The 27,076-nt window shown below is 37.6% G+C and overlaps 1 protein-coding gene across 3 annotated transcripts; it reads left to right on the forward strand.

Moving 5' to 3' along the window:
• The first annotated feature begins 5,409 nt into the window (after nucleotides 1–5,409).
• Nucleotides 5,410–25,527, forward strand: DAW1 (dynein assembly factor with WD repeats 1). 3 transcript variants are annotated; one of them, XM_075761846.1, is made up of 14 exons: nucleotides 5,410–5,484; nucleotides 6,755–6,827; nucleotides 7,767–7,911; nucleotides 11,151–11,209; nucleotides 11,877–11,999; nucleotides 13,593–13,692; nucleotides 16,253–16,360; nucleotides 17,413–17,519; nucleotides 20,718–20,820; nucleotides 21,209–21,323; nucleotides 22,383–22,459; nucleotides 23,119–23,281; nucleotides 23,929–24,004; nucleotides 24,136–24,271. In XM_075761846.1, exons 1-13 carry the CDS (start codon nucleotides 5,445–5,447, stop codon nucleotides 23,961–23,963), a joined length of 1,248 nt encoding a protein of 415 aa, XP_075617961.1. In that variant the 5' UTR covers nucleotides 5,410–5,444; the 3' UTR covers nucleotides 23,964–24,004; nucleotides 24,136–24,271. The 3 variants fall into 3 exon arrangements, with proteins under 3 accessions (XP_075617961.1, XP_075617959.1, XP_075617962.1); XM_075761844.1 differs by having other exon boundaries at nucleotides 23,929–25,527; XM_075761847.1 differs by lacking the exon at nucleotides 24,136–24,271 and having other exon boundaries at nucleotides 16,277–16,360; nucleotides 23,929–24,101.
• Nucleotides 25,528–27,076: the final 1,549 nt, after the last annotated feature.

Here is a 27,076-nt window from a genome sequence, read left to right on the forward strand (position 1 = left end):
GAGAACACTATATACACTTACAAAGCAGGCAAATGGGAATTTGAGAATGACAGATGTAATGTGGCAGATAAATCAGAGCTGTAGAATTCGCTCACCCAAATGTGGCAGATTCTCACATATGAATAAGCTTTGTTATACAGCTGTACTTCAGGAATACAAACCAAAATGTTCATGTGAAAGTTTGTTATGCATATCTGAAAAATAATAATATTTAGCTATATGCCTTACTACAGTGATACCTTTTTTCAAATGTACATTTACTAGAGCCAGTTGAAAAATATGATTATGTGTTCCAGTGGGCATCTGATTGTTTCATATTGTTATGACTAAGAATAAATGGTCAAAATGTCTTTCAGAGGCAATGCAAATCTCAAAGACATCTGAGATGCTGCAAATCTCAACGAGTTGCTTACTCTATAGCATCCTCCAAATTGGTATGAGAGTAGGCAAAAATTATGAATTTGAAAGCGGGTAGTGCTGTATTAATGCTAATTACAATGAATGGATGATATATATTGTTTTGCACATCCATATGAAGTACATCAAAATGATGGTAAAGAAACTTAGAACAAGGAACACACAGACAATGCAACTGGACTACCACACTTAGTGAAGGCATATAGATATGTAGAAAATACAATGGTTTATGTGAAATGCTTAATGAATTTTGGCATTATAAAAATGAAATACAAAAGCCCAAATGAGTTATTTTGACATTTTTATTAAAAAAACGGTGAGGCAAACACACTTTAATGAAGCTGTGTTTTCTGAAACAAAGTGGCTTTCACTACTTATCTTTTTCAATTCTATTGTAGACTCACTAGAAATCCTGTTATTTGTCAGGAGCTTTTTGCTTCTTCCTGACTCAAAGTGGTTTGACTCAATTGTGTATTAGGTATATGTAGGAGAAGTGCCCCTCTATTTTCCTCACTAGGTGCATTCACATAACTCACTGGCTTTCATCTTGCAGCTCAGACAATCTGACCGCAGAGTACTTGCGTAATTACCTGAAACTGTCAGCTTTGCCATCTTGATTGGATGATACAAAGCTCTCCTTAACCAAAAGGTCTTCAGGCCCCTAAAATCTGGACCATGGAAAGAAAGATTAAAGGCATTTCTGAGTTCTTCTCAGAGAGGGTAAGATAAATATATTTTATTGGGGTTTTTTGCTTTGAGGTTTTTTCTGTTGTCAGGTCTACCCATCAGCTTGGCAAGGTTGAGTAAAGGCTTTCACTTAAAAAGTGGACAGCAAGGAAAAACTTTTTTCAGCTAAGTGAAAATTTGACAGAAACAAGTAAGAATGTATGGAATTTGCCTGACTGCATGGGATATCTAAGCAGCGTGTCAGAAATGGAAGATGGAAGAAAAGAGCATAGAAAAGTACTGTTCCTTTCTGGTACTTGTTGTTAGCTCACTGTAGGTAAACTACACATGCATCTGTTCACGTGTACAGAAACTCGTAGGTGCCACACTTTCTAGGAAAATAGCAACTAGTAATTTTTTTTTTTTTTTATTTGAGATGATAACTTTAAATTTATGAAAACTGCCATGCAATGATGAAAAACAATCTTGGGGAAAGAGAGCACTTTGTCTGTTCTATAACACAGTCAGCTCTTTCTCCCAGAATAGCTCTTACCTAGCAAACAGCAAATTCCCAGAATATCATGTTCCTTATACAAGTAATATAGTTTAACTTTCTTCATGGCTGTGGTGTCATAATTTGCATTGGAAATAACAGAGCAGAAGTGAGAAGGAGCTCTAACAACGCACAGAGAAGTGTATGTACATAGCGCTATCTCTTTGGGCAAGAGGAAGCAAGTTATCTATGCCAGAATAAAACAACCTTGAAAAAAATTACCTAAACCCATTCAATTCACCAAGCAGAAACAAGGAAATATCAGAGCACAGTTCTTCTGCATCTGACAGACCTGACAATCATGAGAAAGGACAGCATGCGAGAAAGGACAGCATACAAAAACTCCCCTTAGTAAAAATTCACTGCACCCATTACTAACATAACAGAAATAGGAAGTGGCTTTCTACATCTTTCCTTTAACTCAGACTACTTTTGGGCTGGCCTTTCTGATTTAGTTCAGCATACCACAGACTGACCTACTTCAGAACAAGTGGGTCACGATACATCTTTAAATCAGGAAGCCTAAAACCCTCTCTTCTCTGCAAGCAAGAGCGTGTTTGAGTAAGAAGCACTTTATTCTTGTTATTCTTCTTAGGACGGTACTTTGGCTCAAGAAAAGAGAGATTTTCAGACCTGTGTTGGCAGGAAGAACATAGAGTTCTCAAAAGGAAGCTCTTCACTGTAGCTGTATTAATTGTACTTCATACTGTCCAACGCAGATGTCTCCAGCACTCTAGATAAGTGTATACTGCAGCCTTTCAAAGGCTTTTGAATATTGACTGATAGTGAGGTTTATAGTTATGTTAATTTTCTGCCACTCCTACAAACTGCTGACATAAGCAAAAATGCACAGGGAGCAACTGATGTATAAGTTGTCTTTCCAGGGTAACATCAATACTTTTGATCTCTGTATATAAAAGCTGATTATCTCATCCATAGATAAAAATTGCTGGAGATCCTGGCTGTATGTCTCAGCATTATTTTTTCTTTCCATTGTAGATACTTTTGAACTCTCTACAGTGCGTACAGGGACTCTAAACTGGCCTTTTATGGCTTAGAGGCTGTGTGCACTCTTTGGATGCTGAAAAATACCAGGGCAACAATTTTGCCCTGGCAGTCTAAAAATTTTCCTTCTAAAAGCGTATGCTAGCTGCCCGTTTCCCTGAACTTGAGAGTTGCACTTCTGCTTAGCAGCCAAGGTTTAGTGGTATGGACTTCAGTCTGCTGTATCATCAGAGTCCCTGCTTGACTGATGCTCATGTAATTAGCTGTCTTTAAGTCCCTCCCTTCACTCCCTCACCATAGTTTTTATCGTTGCTGCCTAAAGCTTCCTTAGGTCACTCTACCTGTGCTACAGCTCTGGCTCTGTTTTGTCAGAAAGGCATACTGTTCATTACTATATATTGGTTTGGCAGACAGGCCTCTCCTGGGTGGCACTCTGGCAAAAACTCCCTTTCAGCATAGTATCAGCTCTTTGTCCCCCCCCTCAGGTGGTCAGCAATTTTTTCTAGTCACTATATGGGCAGAGAGCAAACAATGCCATCATGCCAGTGCCTCTTTGGGACCGCCTGGATAGCAGGCCCAGAGCTAAGAGGTATTGATTTCTGTCGGGACTCCACTGCTCCTGAATCTCCTGCTTACAGAAGGAAAGGGGGCAAGAGCCAAGGCCCCTTTGACTTGTCCTCTTCCAGTGTCGTTACTGCCTCTTAATCCTGGGTGATGACAAGCTGTGAGGTGTGCATGTTCAGATGGGGAGTTACAGCAAGAAAGTGAGGAGGGAACACGCCGAACCACCAAGTACTGACATCATGGAGCTCTGCAGCCTTTCCAGTTCCCTCTCCTCTGGACTGGGCTGCATTTGCCCTTTCTGTGTCTCATGAAAAGCAAAACACACAAAAAAAGGTTGTTGGCATATGATATGCAAAACCTTGAAAAAATGATTGCTCAAGCATATTGCAATAATTGATTCAATGATGCAAATACAACCCTGAACTACAGAATTGAAGAGATGTTTACTATATAAGTTATAGTGGAACTGCAGATACTTATTTATGCTGTAGAGAAGTAAAAAGCCTTTAAATTTGACTAAAAAATTTAAATGTAACACTTCTAGTTGGTGTTAAGTAATACTGAAGGCACCAGAAAGAAGGCTACGTGAATGTGTGTTTATGAAGAACAAAGAAGGTGTTACTATAGGAAGCAGTGACCGTGCCATGTTCATTGGTAACATCACTGAAGTTAAAGGAACAGAAAAATATTTATATTCAGAAAATATAATCTGGGTGGATACGTATTATGCTAAACAAATACAAAAAGCTGTTAAGAAACTGGAGTCCTCCAAGACTAGAGGTTGTTCAAAAAGTTATTTTTGAATAGGGCTGTTCCAAGTAAGTCAATTCAGTTGGAAAGCTGTTTGGATTATTTGTTTTCAATAAAAATATTTCTTATCTGCTTCAAGCCTTTCCATATACAAATAAGACAAAAGATCAAAACAAACAAATAGGAATGAAAAACCCGGAGATCACTTTGTCCCCCAGTCGTGTCCCCCAGTAAATCCGGAATTGGCCATTGTATTTTACTTCCTGGCTTTCAAAAACCAAAGGACTCTCTTCAAAGCGAAGCTGTAGGGAGCCATATGGGTGTTTTCGGAAAAGTCACGTATTGTTTAACATGGACCAGGACTGTCTTCTGTTGACCTATTGTCAACTATGTGGGCTAAGAGGAGATTTACTACGTGAAAATGTGTTCACTGCTTCCCCCTATTGATGCTCTACAGTCATTTCTGCATAAAGCTTCACTCAAATTTTTTAGTTATATTACTACATTGTATTTTAATGATTCCATGTTGGTTATCTCTTTTCAAATATATTTTTTCTTCTGTCTTTGATGAAACCGTATTTTCATACTCATGTATCTGTCCTGAGTTTCTCTTTAAAAAAATTAATCTAATTAGTTTTTTCTTGTGCTTTTTCCTTTGACTGTTTTCCTTAGTCATAAAGTGACTATTTGCTTTTCAAATAGATTTCGTGTATTTGTTATGCCATTACTTGGGGCTCTTTAGCACTCGAATTCTATCATTTTTTTAGTGCACTCTCGCCTTTGAAGATCTGGTACTTCCCTTTCTATGGCATAAATTAGACGCCCTGGCAGCTCTGTACGAATTATACAGCGTGAGCAGTTCTAGCCGATGGCTTTCAGGGCAGTCAGGATGAGCTGCCTGGGAAAACTGCAGAAAAGCCTTGCAATGCTAAGTGAAAGGACAGTAAGAGGTAGATAAAATGCAGTGCGGATAATTAAAAGTCTGTGCACCTGGGAGAAAGCAAACCTAAGTTTGTATAAATAGTGCTGGGCTTCCACCCGGCTATTGCTACTCTGCTAACATCTTGCAGTTATAATGGATAGTTCTGCTGAAATAAAACACCAATAAAAAGCCCTGAACAGCATGAATGCATAGAAAAGAATTGAGAGTAGGAATTAAAATAGCGCCATGCTGCCACACAAGCCCGCGGGCACCTGCTCCCTCCCGGGAGGCCTCGGCTGCGCAGCCACCAGGGCCGCTGGTCAGCTCTCCACAGCGGCCCTCCCTGCCGCTCCAGCCGCCTGGATGCCAAAAGCCGGGCCGAGGGGCTCGAGGAGGCACCGCCACAGCTGAGGCGGCCGGCGGGGCACGCCAGCCGCTCAGCCCTGAGGGGAGGCTGCTCCACCGCCCACCGCAGCGGCCCTTCCCGCCTGGGGGCTGCGCATGCGCGCAGGCGCTGTTTGGGCGTCGCTATGGGAACGGGCCGAGGCCCGGGGCCGGCGGCGGAGGATGAGGCTGAGGCGGCTGCTGCTGCGCTACTACCCGCCGGGTGCGGAGCGGGGCGCGGGAGGCCGGGCCGGTTCTCTGCCCTGTCAGGGGCTGTGCCGGCTTGGCGGGGCTGGGGCCACGCGTGGGGATTGCCGCTGGGCGGGTGGCAGGGAGGCGCGGGATGCGGGGGTCCCCCTATGATGGAGGTTTCCCTCAGCTCTGCCGCGGGCCGGGCAGGAGAAAGCGGGCGGATCGCGCACCTGCAGCTGGATCGCCCTGAGGTGCGGGTACTTTGGCACTGCGGCTGGTGGAGAGGCTTCCAGCTGGAAGCGGCTCGTCGCCGGTCGGGGCTGTAATTAATGACTTCTCATTGCGAAATCAAGGCGGTCTTATTTGCATCGCAGTAAGGAGTTTAAAAAGTCAAAGTGGAAGTAGTTGGCACCAAAAAATGTATGTGTGTTATCAAAAGGCCTGTTTAGCAAAAAGCTGCACCATCTCATATTTTTCCTTTCTTTGTTTTATGACTTTTCTGAGCAGAACCGTGCTTTGAAAAGCTATTCTGCTAAGTGGTCTTCATCATTTATTATGAACTCGGTCAGGAGGCTTAATGAATTTTCACAGGTGAAACAAGGTGGAGATGGCCAGCTCAGGAAGTGTATTCTAATAACAGATCTTTCTTTCAAGTTAAATATTTTTCTTACAGACCTGGTAAAATGCAAAATGACAGAAAAAAATCATCTAAATTATCCATTCCCATAGAAAACCAAGGAGCAGCAGAACTCTTTAACAACTGTTTCAAAACAGGAAGCAATGTGGTTAAACATTTTAATACTTCAGCTCAGTAGAAGGTGCAGAGATGCCAAAGCATACCTAGAAATGGAAAGTGTGTTATGATTTTCTATACATTACTGCACACGGGCCTTTGCAAACACTGAAATAAAAATAACAGGTTTTGTAAAACATGTTTTCCAGGCTTCTTGGAACATCAAACTACAGCAAGTATCTTCAGGACAGCTTCTTTGAAAACAGAGCTGATGAAATCATGCAAAAAGTTGTTGGGGAAAAAAAGAGCTTGTTTATTTCCAGAATAGAAAATGGCTCATAAATAATAATGTTTAATATCTTTTATCATATAAGCACATCAGAGTTGTTCGTCACCCTGCTAACTCTCAGCAAGAACAGCCAACCTCCTTCTAGTTTCAAGAACTGGAAGTAGGTCTGCTGAAGTAGTGGAACAATAAAAGTGGAAGCATTGCAGTTTACAGTGCATGTTATAAAATCCCTGACATCTGATTAAGACCTTTTTGTCACATTTTTTTTTTTTTTAAAAGGAATTATTCTGGAATATGTACAAGATGGTGAGGCAAAGACCAGATCTATAGATCTACTTAATCTTAGACCTGAGTAAGTATGATATTATTTCAGATAACAGCATTCTCTGCTGTTTTATAGCATGCTCAGATACAACTCTTTGTTTTAAACATAGTAGAGGTCAGCTATGTCTTTGTTCACTAAAATGCACACAGAGAAAAGAAAATAATGTAGTCAAATCATTCTCCTACTATTTTAAATACAGAATCTTACATTCCAGCTGATTATTACCATCCTGCTTTTCTGTTCAGAGGTGAAGCCTCTTTTTGCTTACAGAGTTATGATTATCAAGATGCCTGTACAAAGCCAGCAGAAATATACAGCGCTTAACGTTCTAATGGTGTGATGAATGACAGTTAGTTCTTAGGCCCTGTAGTAGTATTTCTGGTCTTCAGAATGTTCTAAAAAGTGGATCTAACTCAGCTTACCGGGTATTGTCAACCCTCGGTTTCTCATGGCTGGCCAGGAATTAGACTGTGGACCATGTTTTGGAAGTTGTTATCATCACTAAGAGTTATAGGAAAGGCATAGATTTGTGAAGCCACAGACAGAGATAATTTTAACACCATATATAATTTATCTTGTTCCTACTTTATGGGCAATTCATTGGGAATTTATGAAATTCCACTTTAATTTAGATATTTATTACAAAACTATCAATTTTAGATACACATCTTCCATGTCTGAACCTCTGTGGAAACTCTTTGAAAAAGTAAAGTTCTTGCCAAGCTAAAATTTTTAAAAGTTAAATCTTACTGATCGACTTTAGTAAGATAGGGAAGGAACTATAGAAACCAAGGAAGATTTATCCATATTTCTTTAAGCTGTTACAGAATAAGTGCATATCATTCAATTGCTTACTTAATTTTCTCTGCAAGTAAATAATATTATTGCTTTTATAATCATAATTATTGCCAGAGGATGAAATCTGGTGGGTTTAGATTTTTGTTTGTTTGTTTTCCTCATAATTAGCACAGATGCCATAGCCTTAGTAGAAGAAATTCAAAAAGGAGAACCTCTCATCACAGCTTCGTGCAAGGAATACGTCATACATTTAGTACAAAGATTGCAAGAGAAGCTAGGAGAAAAAGAGGATCGCAAGTTCTACCTTTTTAAGGTCAGAGGCATCTTTAAAATAATTTGGGAGCTTTTGGGGGGTTTCAGTTGTGATGTTGCAAGTATGTTTCTACTGCTGCGTATTGTGCCTGAGAGCAAAATTTGGACTTTATGACCAATTTCTTGGCTCTTTTCAATGCCCTCTGAACGGTTTAGAGCAACTGAGTCTGGCCTGGTTATGTCTGCCAGGAATTCCCCCAAAAGGACACTGTTTACACAGGCTTATGTACAAGGGTGTGTTTTCAATGGAGAGAAGTAATTCTCTTATTTGTCAAATAAGAGTCTGTGGAACAGCAACATCCGTAGTTATGTTTCAACAAAACCTGCAAACAGATCCCACATAAAGTAGCTGCTGGGAAAGGCCCCAAATATTTTTATACTCTTCTCTACTTGTTCTTCATTTTGTGAAAATGTGTGTTTATTTTAGGTATTCTGCTACATAAAGTAATACTGGTCGTAATTACTTTCTGCCATTACTATTATGTTTGAAAAATTGATAGTTTGATCTTCAGTTTACAGACTGCACTTTGTAAATTTATTTTAAATCAGTAAGATTTTAAAGAACAATTATTAGAGAGACCTCTCAGGACTTCAAATCCAGGATTCGGTCTATCAGAAGAGATTAGGTTTAATTGTATTTAATTGTGGAAATAAAAATAAAATTGCTTCCAGAAATTGCATGTTGCAATCTGAAATAGTGACATGTTGTATATTTATTGTGTCAGCAGATGGCAACGTGTAGCTGTTAAAAATTGCTGGTCAGTGCTATTTTATTGATTGTTACCTTAAATTTAGAGAGAAAAGGGAGCAGTTTTGTGTTGGTTTGTTTGGCTAAAAACCCCCTGTACTTCTCACTAGATATAACTTGGGTTCTTTTGACCAACAGCATACATCTGGGTGAATTTTGCAAGATCTGTGTATTTAACCTTGAAAACAGAGCTATGTAATAAAGCATCTTAAATTTAAAAAGTTTCTGTTCTTTTTTAAGGTATATTCTCAACTGAGATAATGCCTTGCTTTTCATAAGCTTTTAAAATTGTTTGTTCACCACAGAGACTGACAAATCATCAAATGTTTGTCCAAATGTCAGTGTAAATAACATATTTGTTCTTTGTTGGGTACAGTACCACATTTGAGCTTCTGTATTTGGAAATACTAGAGGCAGGCAAATACAATCAATGCTATCTTATTTCCTTCACTCAAGAGTAGTTAGAAGTGTGTGAGAGGAACTTGTTTTATGTTTCAGTTCCATTTAAGGCTTGTAAATGAAATACGAGTATCAGGTGCTTCTAAGATAATAAAATACAATAGGTAGGTGGGAGTGAGAATCCCCCCCACCCAAACAATATTCCATCTATTTGCATTGTTTGGAAATGAATATTTTTTTCCTGCTGCACTGGAGCATAATCTTAAATGAGTGTACAAACCCATCTTTTTTGTTATTTCCAGTAATTGTGGTGACGGTGTTGTGTTAGGCACCCTGCAGAGAAACAAGCTTTTGTAACAATTTCTCAGGTGTTAAACTATTACATAGCAATGGTATGCTGTAGTGATTTGGAGATTTTTATCTTAGGGACTGCTGTAGCAGATTTTGCAGAACTGAGGTACATTTTTTTTTTAATATTGCCTTAGCGTTTGATTATTGTATCATTTGCACAAGCAATTCTTGCTGGGTTAGAGGTCTGTGGATAAAGCAACTGCAGCACTGGGCATTGGAAGAACGGAATTAGTCCCGTGATCTGAAATTGAGCATAAACCTATCTCATTTTCCTCCCTTTTTTTCACAATTGTTAAATATGTTTGTTGTTCAGAGTTGCCTGCATGGAGTCCTAAAAATGTCATGGATCAAATTTCCATAAATTTCCATAATTATCCATTCTCATATGCAGATATTCATATACCATGGCTGTTTTAAAAAGGCAAAATATTTTTGTCATTTCCACATCTTCATTGCCCATTCCCCCTGCTGAAGCTGAAAGTACAACTTGTCTTACTTTCTCTAGAGAACAGAAATTGCTGTTTCTCTAACATAAAATACCTGTTCTGTTTCTCTCCCAGTCCTTCACTTGATCATTGTTATTTCTCTTCCATTTTGATCACTCCTTACTCTTTTGAGTAAAAGATCTCTGAGCTCCTTTTGTTTTCCTTTTGGAGACAAGCAGCTGAGAAAGCTAAAGATAAAAATAAAAATTTGAACCTCTGGTAATATGTCAGTGATTAAATGGCATTCTGTGTAAATAATTTCTTCTTCGTTCTTATGCTACAGAAAAGACCTAGTGGACCACTGCTGTATTTTTAACATCCCTTTACTTCACTGTCAGCAATTGCTGTGATTTCCCAGCTTATGATTTTATTATGCTTTAGACTCTAGCAGAATCCAGTTTGTAATAGGTGAAAGTTGTTCAAATGCAAACCCTGGTAGACAGTAGCTGGCTTATTCAAACTAGATGATATTTTGTTTGGTCATTTTCAGAGTACCATGGTGCGCTGGGTTTCATTGGCAGTATCTGAAACCATTTGCACCTATGTTTAATAAACCTTAATATGTATGAGTATGAGATAATTTACATGAAACATATATACTGTCTGATTAAAGGACCTTAGAAGCAATGTTAGAAAAACAGTGACCTCCATAACCTAAACAATACAGGCAGACATAAAATTTGAAATACCCTCTTTGAATTTTCTCTTGATAAGTATCTTATGCTTCTGCATGCCTTTTTTGTCGTGACCTCATAGGACATCATAGATGTAACTTATTTTGTGTTCTTACTGTTTTTTAAAACAAAATCATATACTAGCTGAAAGCGTCCCATAACCTAAAAGACTCAAAATACTCAATTCAGCCGGATCTCTTGATTCACTACATAAGGCTTAATATTAGTTGGGATTTCTTTCATCAGTGATCTCAATAGGCATGGTCTCCTCACTCATTTGGTTTTGCCCGTTCAGCGCTGGTCTCAGAGAAGGTGGAGAAAAAGCAAACATGGGGGAAAAGACAGTTCATTCAAGTAAAATATAAATTTGAAATCAATACTGTATAATATCCACAGTGATAACCTGCTGAGACAGGGGATTTTTTAGTTAAGGATTAATGTATTACAGCTGTAACTGCTAATCTGACAGGAAGACAAAATACTAACCTATTGAATATTTTGAACAATTGTTTTTTGTTGTTTTTTTTTATTTTTATGTGCTTCAAATGTCATTTTCTTTTCCCTCTCCACGGTTCTATTTCAGGTACTTAGAGCACATATATTGCCGCTGACCAATGTAGCATTTAACAAATCTGGTTCCCGGTAAGTTGTTTTCAAAGTCAAAATACATAATCACTAATTGAAGTTTGGTGTTTGTAAATTAAATTGTAAGGGAATTTCAGTGTTCTTATCTTGCTGCAAAAAGAATTCATCTGTGCTGCTTATAAGCAGCATCAACCATGATTGGGGATTGGATTTCAGACCTCAGTGGGAGAACCAACGGGAGATGCCAAAAAGTAGCGGATGAGATTCAATTTATGTAATCTTTTTCTTTCAAGGTGATAGTTTGTTAACAGTTACTGTATTTCAGAAAGAAGCACCTTTATGGCAATAAAGTGAATATTACTAAAAGCTAAGTGAGTCTTTGACACAAATTCATTTGGGACTTTCACTGGAGTGGAATTTCATGTTAATTGATTTCACTGTGGGCATATCAATGTGGGCAATTGTTTTTTCCTTTGTGTCTTGAAAGCAGCACCTTGCTTTTTAGTTGAAATACACTAAAGATTAGAAACAAGGCTTTTTAATTAGTTATATTAAAAAAAATAGAGAAGGAATCTCTATGGTCATTAATCTATACTTTTGAAAGAAAGATGAGATTTAGGGTCTGAGACAGTGCTAACTGAAATCTGTGGAAATAACTCATTTGAATGCATCAGGACTAGTAAAATATTTACCATATTCAGAAATTAATTTCTCTTTGCTTTAGCTTTATCACTGGAAGCTATGACAGAACCTGCAAAGTATGGGATACTGCATCAGGAGAAGAGCTACGTACGCTGGAGGGACATGGAAACGTTGTCTATGCAATAGCTTTCAATAATCCCTATGGGTAAATACATCTTCTCTGAGACCCATCATAATTGCTAATCATGTTATTTTGCAAATACAGAACTGTTACTCAAACTTTAACATAAAATAGACTAAAATTGAAAGAGTTCAAATTCTGAATTTGTAAAATTCAACTAATCACCATGGGATGACACTTTATATTGTTCGCATAAGAGGTACATTCAAGCATGTTTTCTGCTATAATGTTAAAAATGAAATTTAGAAATTCAAAGCATAAATTTCATTAGGTATTCAGTGTCTTGAAAAATACATATATGAGTCAGTTTTTAATATATTGAACACAAATTTATTTCAATAATATCAGATTGTGTTCTGAATGTTAATAAATTTTTACTGCCTCCATGTAATTGTATATGATGTGAGATAAAAGCTTGTGTTGCTTCAGTTAAGGAGAAGGAATATTTCTGTCATAATGAAAGTGGATTTCTCCATTTGGTATTACACATTAATTATTATTTAGGACGTGATTTAGAAGCTGTTGAGTAATTTTTATAAAGTCCACAGGGTGCCGCTGTATGAATGTCAAATACGAATCTGTGCATCCTTTGTTTTCTGCAATAACTGTCCTAGGCTAGAATTGCCACCTGTTAAGGAATTACATGTTAGCTACTGAAGTTACATTGTCATTTGCTTCCTGAAAAAGCTGTCTTGTGTCAGTAAGCCATTTTGCTTCTCTGCAAAACAAGATAAATTAATTCTTATTTTCATATTGAATCACATCTTTCACTGTCAGATGTCCTATTTATCAGTTAAGCAATACACAGTTAACATCACGAAATAACTGTTAAAGATTTGTTCTTACACTGTTTGGAGCATGATCATTTCCTTCTAAATGAAAAGACTTTATTCAGCCTAGAACCTGCTATGTTAATTTCTTATATTCTGATATTTTCCTTAAAAAAAAAAAAAAAAAGAAATTCTTTTATATACTTTGAAGAAAATAATGTATGACAAAAATCTGTGCAAAGATCAATAACTAGACTGTAATATAGAAGTGGAGAAGCAATGTATAGCAAGAGAAAACTTAATGAGAACCTTGAGCTACTTTTAAATTAAAAATTCAGTAAAAAAAGAACTTTTTTTCCCTGATAATCTTTAGGTTTTGGTACAGTGTCCCTTGCTACATTTTCTGAGTACCTCACTTCACTCTTGCTCTAACTGCAGTGGTCACAATGCTTCCACTGACTTCAGTGGGAGTGGAGTTTGACCTCTGAAATTTGGGTAAACTGATTATAAAAAGAGTTTATCACTGTTGATAAAAAGATGCTATCTGATGAAATGACATAACTGAAAGTCTAGCAGATAACCTCATCCCTAATGTTGGTTAGTCATCAGTTACGAACACTTCTGTGCTAACAGGCACAGTGGCTGTTTTAGAACCTAATTATGTCTGCTAATTTTTTCCCTTAACGTAACTTCTGTTTGTGAAATCCTGCTCCAGGATCTTACAGTGTGGCAGAATCCACCAAAATGCATGCAAGCTTCAATGACTGGGTATTGTTTCTGTGAGTTCTACTGTCTTTGAAGTCAGAGGGTTTTTTCTAAGTAAAATGACAGGATTTTTTCCATTTAGTGACAAGATTGCCACTGGATCTTTTGATAAAACCTGCAAACTGTGGAGTACAGAAACAGGAAAATGTTATCATACTTTCAGAGGACATAGTGCAGAAATAGTGAGTACTAATGGACGTTTCTTATTCCTTTGTTTCCTCACACCATCACTGATGCCTGTGGGTTCCAAGTCCCTGTGAGCTGACATTGAAGGGGTAGCTAGTCTGCTGCATCTATTCACACTTTCAGCCATTGTGAACATTTCTGCACTGCAAGAAAAGACAGTCTGACAGTTCTTAAGAAACAGCATAAAACATTGTATACAGTTTGAAAAGATATTTTTTAGTTTGTTCCAATTTCCCTTGTTTGCTAAATGTTAAAACATTTTTGAAAAATACCATAACAATTGGAATTTTCAATTTATTGCACATATTTATTCCTTGATTTGTTTATATATCCCTTTTTTTTCCCCTAGATATTTTGCACTGCCTCACATGTGCAGAACTAAATACACAAGAACATTATTGCTTGTATTGCTGTCTTTCATGCTGACATCTGTACTTCATGTACAGGACCCATTGGAGCCATAGAAGAATAAATTTCTGAAATCTTAACTGAGAATATGTGGGATGCTGAAATGTCAGAGAGATAGGAAAATAAAAACCGCTTGGTTTCCTTTCCAGTGCACTGGGAGCCCTATTGTCAGTACCAAATATCTTGATGCACAGCATTCTGATTTAAAAGATAAGGGCAAATCCACCGAAAATGTTTTTTTCAATGCAGGATATATTTTTTAACAAAAATAGCTATACAATCATTATTCAATAAAGCATTTCTAGATTTTTTTTCTGGAAACAATTGGAATTTAATTTGTAAATTGTGAGGTCTATAACTAGTGTGAGAAAATGGTGGTTTACCTTGGAGGAAGGTGAGGTTGATTTCAGTGGGTTTTTGATTCTCTGGATGCTTTGAAACAGTTACCCCTTACAATGGAGAACATGTTTGCTTGTTGAGACAGGCTGCAGTGATTTTGCTTCCACAAATCAGTTAGCTAAATATTTAAAGGCCTCTTAATTTCTTCTGACTTCCGTAGGGGTTAGATTAGACCCAAAGTGTTATGAGCTGTGCTAGCAAGTAATTAGTAGAAGATAATAGCCAGCTCTGGAGGAGACCTGTTTCTGAAAGGCCGTTGTTGCATATGATACATTGCTGGCAAGGGCGTGTCCATAGTTATTCAGTATAAAAAAAAAAGAAATGGACACAGTGAAAATGCACTTGTGACCTCAGCTACTGTTTTCCTTTTTACATGGCACCTCCTATTCTTTATTAGCAGAACAATCATATTGAATAATTACAGAGAATGGGAAGATGACTACATGATTTTTTTAATGTGAAAAATGAATTAAGGAAGTTGTTGAGCTTTTGTTCTTGCTTTTTCATAAATAAATATGATGTTGTGGGGACGCCCTTGGCAAATGGCCTAGATAATACACCTGTTAAGATAATAGTGTGAGTGTACAGAGTATGCGTGTGGGTACACAAGACTTTCTGGAGGGTCTTTGCCCCAAACTGATCAAGTTAAAGAGGGAGCCTACCAAATGATAGTGTTAAGGAGGACTGTCAGTTGGATTGAACAGTGACTGGAGAATCTCAAAGAGAATTTTGAAATAAAGAAGTAGAAAAAGCCCAGAAAGAAGTGTAAAAGAATCAAGGCAATTTATAACAGGGTGGGGGAGACATTAATCTGGGAGCAGCAGTTGTCAAAACCTGCTCTGGTGCTTCCAGAAGTCACCCCGGGCATCACAGGTGCCTAGACTGGACAGCGTATCCTTCCTTTTGGAGATGCCATGAATCCACTGCATCTGGCTAGTGGATTGTCAGTACGGGGCTCAAGAAAAGGCCCCCTTGTGTCCCCAGTAAGATGTGCGTATGTGAATTTGGATGTCTTCTCTCTGGTGTGTGGATCAGCGGACTGTAGGAAGTGGCATGGGTTCACCTATAGCTAGAGCACTCGTGTCTCCTAGGGGAGGTGCACGCAAGTAGGGGAACACAGACTCCTAGGAAAGGGGGGTGCACTTGTAGCCCCCTCATCCTGTGGGAGGGGATGAGTGTGCATGCAAGAGTGTCAAAGTGTGTGTGTGTGATTAAAATGTCTTGGAGTTCTAGGAGGAGGTTTAGAAATTTGTAGCTGTTTATTAAGAATTTATAAATTTACCTATTGCATTACAGATACTGAACATATAGTTCTCTGCCAGTTATGTGCTGTTAATAAATTAACAAACTGCTTCAGTCTTGATTTTGATTAAAACTTTGTGGACTAAATCATTTCTCCCTGAGACACAAAATGAAGCACCTAAATAGTGAATTTTAATCCAGGCTCAGCAAACAATACAGGAAATCTTCCAGTAAGACTTTTTAATGCATTGCCATTGCAAAGCAGCCAATTAGTCCATTTGATTTGAGTAGTCATCCAGAGCTATGTGATAAGGATTTGTTGCTCTTCTAGTGAACTATTGGAAGAACTGCAATTTTTCTGTGTGCCATAAAATACTAAGTCAGACTTTTGTCTTGTTTAAAAATATTAATCCTGTATATAAATAATCCTGTATTTATATACATTTGAGAAGATGCATATAAATATTCTCCTTTCCCACTTTTTCCATCCAATGTTTCTTGCTACAGGTATGTTTATCATTTAATCTTCAGAGCACATTGGTGGCAACTGGAAGCATGGATACCACTGCCAAATTATGGGATATAGAGAAAGGAGAAGAAATAGTCACTTTAAGTGTATGTTTGCCTTCCTTATGTTTTTAAAGATGTTCCTTGCTTTCTCAGTTTTGTAACTAAGATATATATAACAGTATAACCATTACAATAGTTTCAAAACTTGTGGAGTTTCTGTTACCAGGTGGTCCCATAGTGACTGTGGTTACAAAACAGATTAAGAAAACTTGAAGGGAATGATAAAGCTATAGTGTTTTATAAGAAGTTCTATTTATCAAAAGACAAGTTTTCTCATTCCAGTAACATTACTGCTATAGATCAGAATGCCTTCCATCGCTCATTAAAACATGTCATTATACTGTAAATTACGGTCTCCTCTTTCATTAACATAAAGTAACTCAGAGAACATTAATGTCAGACACTACATCTGTATCGATCTTCCTCCTGTAAACATCACCAGAGGAAAGCCATCCAATTACCTCTAGATTGTGATGTCTTTTTGCTCTGTGTGGCTTGCTGGGATCCTGCAGGTTAAGATTGGCCTGTGCTGTTTCAATGTATTTCTCTCACATTTTTCCTAAATAACAGGTAGTGCATAAGCTTCCTTTGGTGTACGTGGCCTATAGAGTGGGGAAGGCATTTTCTCCTCCTTGACTTTCTCTTCTTCAGAGCCCTGAGCAGAGCAAAGAGCAGTGGAATGTGTAAACCTTTAGTTTATAAGTATGCTTACATTCATTTTTCCAAGCCTCTCCATCAACACCAATGACAAGCTGTACTGTAGTTTACTGTAAATGAATCCTCTGATTTCAGTATGTAATGGTGAACAAATGTGATTCTGTTTAAATCAAATATGGAAAATATGCACTGATGACATCACTGGACAATTGCTCACTGCTTAAGTGATGTGCCTGATTTTTTGCAGTTTTTGGGGTATTGACTGTTCCACAGTCAAGTAGATCTTTCTGTCAAAATTGTGATATACTGGACAAAACAGTAAATGATATATTGAAGAGTTATAGAAGGATTATGCTGCTGGAAAAAAGCTATGTATTGAACTACATTAATGGAAAAGTCGTAAGTTGCTTTCTCATACTCCTTTTTAAAAATTCTCTCAGGGGCACTCAGCAGAAATTATTGCGTTGTCTTTCAACACCACTGGAGATAGGATTATCACTGGCTCCTTTGACCATACCGTAGCAGTGTGGGATGTTGGCACTGGCAGGTACTAATAAATATCATTTTACATTGCATGTTTTAGTGACAAATGAAAGAGACAATGTTGAGCTACAAATTACAGACCTTGTATTTTTGCTTTATTTAGAGTATGCGTTCCTTCATCTTATCATTTGTTATTCCTGTTCCCTTTGTTCTTCTGAAAAGGCATGCTGCTCACAAAATGCTTTTGTATATGTTTTTTGTTGTAAATTTCCATCTTATTAGCAGAGGAGGGAAGCAGAATAGACAGATCCTGTGTTTATTGCTGATGAATTCTCCTAACAAGAAAATATTTTATCTGCATGGAAACTCGTGGTTTGGAAGGTGTCTAGAATTTCTAGATGGAACAGACTCTTTAAGTAGAAAGATAGTATATGTTATGTCATAGAAAATTAGTCTAGTCACATTGTCTTTATGAACCATAGAGGGTCTGTTTTTCTTCTCACAGTCCATTATGTCAGTATAAATTTATAAAGAGGAGAAAACTTGGCCCCTCTGCAGAGAACAAAATGTCTTGATTATTATGCCAACAAATAATAATGTGGTAGCTAAATATGAGTTGTTGTATTATTCTGACAAATCCACTTGGTTTTTCAACTGGAAACTCAGTCTAAGTAGAATAATAAAATGATTGGTCTGTTCACTGACAAAGTAGAAGATAACGATTCTATTATGTTTTCGGAGGTCATATATTTTTTCTTTTTGTGAGATCAAGGGCTATATCTCTGAAATTTATATATCTAAAAGGAAAGTGTGTGTATAGTGGTATGTTGGGGTAATAAACAGTATGTATAGCTTCAAAATGAGAGTAATCATGTGATTTTAAAAAATAATTTACACCTGGTACATCATTTAAGACTTGATCCTGTAAGCTTTGAGCTTATTCAACACCAGCAGTTCAGTGTTTGGCACATGAACACTTAGGAGGCACCAATTCAGCAAATTGGACCTTTGGATTCAACATCATTCAGTCTGGTGTTCTTGCAAATATTTTTATTTGAAAAAGGCTGCTTCTTCCAGCTTCCTGTCTGAACCTGCAGTGAAGTTCAAGTCTTGGGATTTTCATGTTGCATTCTTTTTTTTCTAAGAAATGGATGTGGACTTCACATCAGGGTCAATACCAGGAAGTGGAATATGAAGGAGAAAATTCTTGTTTAAACATTGGCAGCTCTGGTAATTAGCTAGTGGGCAATATAATTGTGCCAGGGCCAGCACTGAGCCTTTTAGATCACAGCTGAGCATGTATACATTCAGCAATAATGAAAAGTTGCAGTCAGAAAGACTGTGAGCAAATCATACTCTTCTGTATACAGGTTCAGGTAGATTTGCCAATATCTTGTAGGTGAGGCTGTGTGTGCCCGTCTTTCACCATACGAAATACATGAGAAACACTGCTTTCCAAATTTGAGTTTGAAGTTTCTTTTCATTTTGCTGGCTGACTCTGAGTGCTTGTGTTCCTAAGTTTTATTCCGGGTGGGTATCCAAAATTGTCCTGAGCGAAGTTGATGTAGGGACAAGAAATCTCAAGAAGGTTCAAGATTTTCTTCATAAAATGTTAAAATAAAAAAAAAAAAATAGTGGGAAATACAGGTCTGTATTTCATCAATCATTTCTCAATGGCAGATACAATCAGCTATAATTCAGTTGAAAGTGTCTTCAGAGTTTCACTGGACAAATCAACAGCCTGTAACTGGGCTCAGAAGTGCTGGACACCAGGGTGCTGAGAGAGAGAGAGACAGCAACTTCTTATTTGCAATTATGGTGCAAATATTATAGCATCCATATATTCAATTTCACTGGAAACTGAAAGCTAAAGAAGTATTCTAATGACTGAAGATTTTTGGGGGGATTTTTTTTTTTCTTTAAATAATTTAAATGGAAATTTTTTATGGCATTTCATAAACCTCTTTTCTGGATTATTTCTAATTGTGTGCCTGATAGATTGTAGTTTATGTGAGATGTTCCATACGTTGCTATTTATTCTAATTATTGATTGGATATTTATGTTGAAGCCTGGACTGCCTTTTCAAAATTTGGAAATTTAAGTGTTTAAATTTTAAATTCATGCTTTGGTATTTTGGATGTTAGGCATTACAATAACAGCAGTCATGATGGCCAAGTAACATGTTCACAAAATTAAGAAGTTTTCGACTGTTGTTTTCTGCTTGTTAATTTTTGGTTTTGCTGTAAAAAGGTCTGCATGATTACAAAAGTGGAGGCCTCACATTGTTAGAAAGTAAAAGGAGTAATTACATAAAATGGCATGAGTATAATCAAGTTTTTGTTATCATAAACAAATAGAAAATTCAGTTGCTCAGGAGATTAGCTTTGCTGTTCATTTAGCATATATATTAATTTAGCTACCCTTATATATCTTATGCGATGAATAAAAACACTTCAGCTACGTAAACTCATTTAGTTGTTTTTCTAGTCGTTAGTTCGTCCATTAGTTAAAGCAGTTTTCTATTAATAATACCGTGATATTAGCATTGTGATAATATCCTAATTTACTAATCCTTTAATATATATCAATTAATCTTTTTTAGGATTCATTGCTTTATAGACCATTAATTCATAAGAAGCAATAATTGCTAATTGTACCCTCTCTATTCAGCTAAAGCTGAAGAATTTAATGGAACTAGTATTGTCAGTCCTTGTGCAGCAAAGAGTTTCGAATTAATGAGGATTAGAAAACATATTTCAGTTTGGCCATCATTTGCCTGTTACTTGGGAACATGCGCACATTAAGTACCTGATTAAGTTCCATTTGATCTTCAGTGGATTTTATAAAAGGTTTAGATTATATGGAGTTTTAAAGATGTACTGTTTACAGTTCGTTGAAGTAGGATAATGGGAGAGTAATGTGGATAAACTTGTATGTGCTTTGTATGGAGATGAATACAAGAAATCTGTCTCTGGCACTGGAAAGTCATCCCATTTCACTGGAAATACATTCACTAAAATATTCTTGAAAGAGAAAGGAGGACTTTTCCATTTTATTCCTTAATGCGTCTTTGTCTCGAAGAGAAAAATGGAATTGATGTAGTGCTAGAATGCTAAATGAGCTGTACCACTCCATTTAATTGCTTTAATGGATAAAATGGTGAAGACTTGACACCTTAACTATACCATTTTATAAATTTATTCATAATTTATACGCATATATCAAAATACACACTAAAAATGTAAATTCTCTTTTTTGTAGGATGTTACATACTTTAGTAGGTCATCGAGGAGAGATTAGCAGTGCACAGTTCAACTGGGACTGTTCTCTCATTGTCACTGGATCAATGGACAAAACATGCATGGTAAGAAAGTTGGGTGTGTATTGAATACAGCCACTTGATATTAAAAATATATATTTAGTAAATGGAAGAGCATTATTTTAAACTAGTACATGTAGTTCATTAAAGAATTTACAACTAAATGCAAAATCTGTAGGCTGATTCATTTCAGTGAAGTCCAGTTAAATAACAATATATATATTTAAGGCTCATTTAATAATACACTGAAATTAAAAAAAAATAAAATTTAAACTTCATTAAACTGACTAAACAGTGGCTCTTTGTTGATTTATATCCAGGTTTCATGTTAATACATTATCAGACATCAGAAAGGGCCTATACATGTTGCTTTATGGATCAACTAGATATCTATTAAAATAATCAAAAACATTACCCTTATTTATCTATGCAGCTGTGGAATGCTATGACTGGGACGCATATAGCAACTTTAACGGGTCACAGTGATGAAATATTGGATGTCTGCTTTGATTATGCTGGCCAGCGTATTGCAACTGCCTCCGCTGACGGTAAGTGAACTGACCGGGACTGCTATAAGGATTGCAATAGCAGCATAAAACACCTTTGTCCTTGATTTTGCTTAGAATGTAGCTTGATGAAAGAGGAGTATCATGACTCAAAACTACAGATCAAGCAATGTTTGTTGCATTACAGAAAGTTTGGCATTAAACTTCAGATGTTTTCCCCAGTGAAATTTTTCTTATTTTTCACACTATAATCAATGCAACATGTCTTTCCCCTTTAACTTCAAAATTTACAGGGAAATATTTCACTTGTGGCTGGAAATGCATTCTAAATGTTTAGCTTTTGAGTAAAGTTTGATTTGGGTGGCTCAAATTTAGGCTTAAATGACAAAAAATTGGAATTTTAATGATGGATTTGCTACTAGGTTTTCCAAATGCACAGCAAGAGAATACACCATAAAGAGGTAGTGAAAGACGCAATTTTGTTTCGTTACTGGTATGCAGCAGTTTTGCACATTTATTATTTTTTTGGGAATCGCAATAAATAGTTGTTTGTATTTACCTGCATGGTGTTACATTATAGCACATAATGACAATACCATATTATTTTTACATGCTTAAGTGTTTTGATTTGCACTTTCAGAAACGGGATACCAGACTGGACGGTGGGCACTATTTGGACCTGATTTGCTGTAGTTGCTAAATTAAGACCTAAGATGATGTTAAAGGTTTCCTGAAATGTAACCAATAACTTATTAAATATATTTAATAGCTTATTAAATAGATTGAATATCTGAAATATAATGAAAGCTTTCTAAACATATTGTACATGCATTCTGAAATAACAGACTTCACTGGTCTATGTTCTATGTGGACATTTTAGAAATTTTCCAGCAGAAATCATTAACAAGTCAACATTTTCCAACCAGATTACAGATCCTTTTTGACATACTTCATCCTTGGGGGAAGCTCTGTTAAGATTATCTTCTATTTCTTTTGAAATCAAACCTGAGGATGAGACCCTTAATACCTTATTAAAATGTCCTCATTGAAATGCATGCTTAAGCATAACAATCACAAATGGCTCCTAATCTACCACAACAGGATCAGCAAGAGTCTATAACGCAGAAACAAAAAAGTGCATTGCAAAGCTAGAGGGGCATGGAGGTGAAATTTCAAAGGTAAGTAAGTTGGTTGTGGTTTGCACCTTTTCTTAGTTGATTACGTGTGACCTCCAACCCACCAGTATTCCATGACACAGGAATACTGTTAAAGAATGTGGTGGTAAAATTATTAATATTTAAGAGTGAGAGGTCTGGTGAAGTTATCTTTACTAAAAGAACATTCCTTTTGACTAAAAGTTATCAGTCAATGATTGTTTCCAACTCCCCACTTCTGAGCCAAGATAATACTGGGTGTGCTGTTCCTGTAGGCTCCACCAAGAGCCATCTCTCCATATTGTCATGTTATTTACTATTTGATTCCTTAGAGTTGTGACAGTTAGCAAGATACTTAAGAAGTCCATCCCTCCCAGGGATGGATACCTGGCTTTGTTAATATTGAAAAGTTGTAGAACAATTGTGATTTGGGGGGATAATATTCTGAAGTCTTGATCCTATAATAAGGTCATTGTATACAGACCTTTGTACATACACAAAGTTTTCAGCCACAGAAGTTTGCCAGGGTGACTCTAGAGGAATACTATCCTTAATTTTAGCTGAAAAGCTGAATGCAAGAGTTGCTGGTTTCTGTTTTCGTCTTTTAATCACTAGATATGCTTCCTTTTCTAGGCATATTGACTCGCTAAGTAATACAACTATTTTCTGTATTTTTTTAAAAGGTATGTTTCAACCCTAAAGGCAATCGTATACTAACAGCCAGCTCTGATAAAACAGCTCGACTCTGGGATGTTGCTACCGGACACTGCCTTCAGATATTAGAGGGTCATACTGATGAGATATTCTCCTGTGCTTTCAATTACAAAGGCGATATAATCATTACAGGTAACTACTATCTTCCAATTTTTTTTTGGTTTTTTTGAGAAACATGTGAAATCTTGTTATGGTAAAAAAAAAAAAAGAGTCTGAAAATTTTCTGGGATGCAGGAATGCAGGTGCCAGCAGTGACTTAAAATATAGTCAAGAAAAGCTAGAAACACACTTTTGAACTGAGGCTTAAGTGAATATGGCCACAAACAAATTTGTATAAAGGCATGGGGATACCCTACCTTCTCTCCTGTGGTCATATACTAGCACCAGATCGGTGACTAAGCCGTTTTCTCACAATGCATTGCAGTGAGGGAGGTCAGGATGAGAAAAGGGCAAAGCTTTTGAAGTGGGAGCACACCTTTTGTGTATTCGGCACTGAACTCTGTTCAGGTTTCCTTCATTTCAGACAAAAAGTTGTGGGAGTGGGAAGAGACATGAACAGAGTATTGATGATTGCTTTGATCTTTTGACTGAACTACGAAAACATGGGACGCAGGATGATCTCGGCTGAAAATATTGCTGTAGGTCCTGCTGTCTCCTGCTAGTCATGGACAGAAAAACATTACTCTGGCTCCTCAGCATTCTGGGTAGATTGTTAACAAAAATGGATAAATTGTGTGATACCGCTAAATGATTCCTTCACAATGTGTGTTTATTACTAGGGAGCAAGGACAACACCTGTAGAATATGGCACTGACTGAAGAGAAGGAAAGATCCAGTTTGGTATATGCCTACTTTGTGAGTTCCACAGTCAATAAACTCAGTCTTTCTGATCTGGTTTCTTTTACCCTCTTTGTTCACCTTCAGCTTTGCTGAAGTAGAATAGTTACATAGATTTTGATAAGTTTGACTTTGCTGATGTCTGGTAGATATGGAATCACAGAATAGAAGTTGGAAGGGACCTCTGGAGATCGTCTAGTACACCACCACTGCTCAAAGCAGCATCAACCAAGCAGGCTGCCCAGCACTGGCGTGGTTTGAGTATCTCCAAGTATGGACACTCCACAGTTTCTCTGGACAACCTGCTTAGGGTTTGATTACTCTGACAGTAAAAAAAGTTGGGTTTTTTTCCTTGTGTTTAAATGGAATATTTTTCTTGTTTTTCAATTTGTGTATGTTGCCTCTTCACTGGGTACCACTGAGAAGAGTCTGGCTCTGTTATCTCAGTCACCTGAGAGAAATCATGGTTAGTGTGAATGAATCCAGCAGGATGGCCCCACTTCTTTGTGCATCACTTTTAACTTCTAACCCTTTTAATAAAAAAATACAGGATTATAATACCATCAGGTGTGAAGGGGTGTTGTTATGCCCTTGCTCTGAATACTTTTGTATTAATTTTTTTGTTGTGTAGTAAAGTATTGAGTTAAAATGACAGTTTCACCACTTGTAATACAATGTCCCACTTGGTATTTCTGGAGAAAACCAGCAACCATTTGTGCATTGCTATTAACTATTGCATGCATGCTGCCGTTAGACTCCCACTCACTCCCCTTTCATACTGGCCCACATCCTTCCATTCATTCTATTCCTTTCTGCTCAGCCCTCACTCTCCCATTTTCATGTGAGGTAGAACAAATAATATGGGTAGTGAGTGACTCCAGCTCTGAATCCTGGCCCAAAGATTATGGCCAGCATGAAGAAACTCTACACACCAAGATTTGGAGCCAAGGATCATGACATAAACTGAGAAGTAGATGAGGAACTCCCGTGGGTCATTTACCACTGTAGAATGAGCTCTGGCCCAGGCTTGCCTCTTGCCAGCAACTGCCAACAAGTTTCACCTGTGCGGAGTACTCCCCACCTCCTAGAACATCACCTGAAACTGCAGTTGCTCCTTGTAGGGGAGTAGCAAAGGAGCAGAGCCAACTTGTCTCTTCCAGCAGCCTTGGAAGAAGGATGAAGAAGCATCAGGGTAGGATGGATGAAGGGTAGGATCAAACAAAGTATGTGTGGTGGCTGAGGGAACGAAAGGAAGTGTGTGGCAGAGAATGAACTTCAAGGTTTTTTGTTTATATTGTATATCTCTGGGTGGTTATGGACTTGACTTTTAAATGTTGTTAAATTTAATAGCAAGTTACTTGTGCTGATGTGTTCTGACTATCTCTGAGTGCTTGTCAGTGTCCCTTGTGTGTAAATGGAGAAACAAAAGCGCCTGTCATCACTTGGTAAATATCCTGGTTGTTTCGAGTAGTGTCGTGTTGTGGGAGAACTAAGCAGTGTGCTGCAGATCATTTGAAATTAAACCTTCACCAGTAAGCAAAGCGGCCACTATTATTGTTACTGTCATGCTCGTGGTGTTTCTTGGTGTCTTGTGCAATGACTTTTGATATCAAAAGAGTATGTCAGTAATCTGGAGTTGAAAGGGCCAGGAAGGCCAATGTGGATCTGTGTTACTTAGAATTGCCCCATGCCCCTAGATCAGTTTCTGTGATATGGGGGATTTCTGGCTGACAACAATGGAGGAAAATTAGTGTAATGAAATGTGTACAAATACTGCTACATAGTTAAAAACTGAAATTTGACTTGCTGTGTAACCATCACAAAGTAAAAAAGTTTGGATTGCAATTAGGAAGTAGATTTTTTTTTTTTTTTTTTGCTTAATCTTTCAGGTTGGGTTATTTTCTGATGTCTTTTCTGTTATGATTTTTCTCTTATGCTAGTGATTCAGTGAATCAAACATCTGTAGTAGCCTTTGGCTTTGAGGTCTTGTGCTATTTTTATGCAAAATTGTGAGTTGAGGTTTCATAGACTAACTGTTGGGCTGGGAAGCCATCTAGGCTCTATTTCTGACTTTCCCTAGATTCACCGAGTGAGTAAAATTGCTTTTCAGGCTAAGTTATCCAGGTTTCCTGCTCAAATGTGAAATACTTTCACATCTGGTGTGATTCACAGCACTTCTGCAAAGTGTGCTGACCTGGCTCCTCATAAGAACTTCAATAGTACTGTAGGTACCATCGTACAAATGCTTTGATGTTTGGCTCTCTGCACCTTGGTTTACCTATATGTGGATTTAATAAATTATAGAGATAAATGTTACGAGTGCGTAGAATAGATGTATCATCCTGAAACCATTCTGTGTCTGGTAGCAGCTTGATCACTTTCTCTAATTCCACTTCAGTCCCTGCAACCGAAATAGCCTGTTGTGTGTGCTCTAACTACATTGTCTGGTGCCTTTTTAATCTTAGCCAAACATTTGGCTTCCACACACCTTACAGTTGCCAAGCTGCCACTTTAATCGCTGGGTGGTTGGAGTGGGACATGGCTTTCAACGTTACCCTGAAATGCTGGCAATCTTGATTCACTGGGACCTTATTGAAGAGGATTACCTTGGGAGACTCCCGACGTGTGCTCCAGTAAGGACTGTCACAGTGGAAACCAGCTTTGCTGTATTGTTTCTGTCCTTTAGACCTCTGAATCCTTCCAGTATGTACCTCTGTGAATATACAAGTTTGTTTTTCTGGGAAAGAAGCCCTTAGCTTGTATCACGTAACATTCCCAGGACAGAACACGTTTTACGAGATGAGGACGAGGATTACCATGTAAGCAGATGATGTGTACTTGGCCTCTTGACGTATGCTTTTTGTACCTCTTGAGATTCAAATTCTTTTCTGAGTAGGTGAGGATAATACTACTCATCTCCACTTGTGTTTTAAAAAGTGGCATTTTGTGAGAATTTCTTTTTCATCTCCTTCCAATGCACTTGCATTTCCTGGGCAGTTAGTGAAAGGATATGAAATATATCCTGCTTGGCTGTATTTCCCAGTTTGCTGCACCTTATTGTCTAATTTTCAGCTGAAGCTGGGAGGAGGG

The sequence above is a fragment of the Balearica regulorum genome, chromosome 9 (assembly GCF_011004875.1).
Source record: "Balearica regulorum gibbericeps isolate bBalReg1 chromosome 9, bBalReg1.pri, whole genome shotgun sequence".
In the NCBI taxonomy this organism is placed as follows: Eukaryota; Metazoa; Chordata; class Aves; order Gruiformes; family Gruidae; genus Balearica; species Balearica regulorum.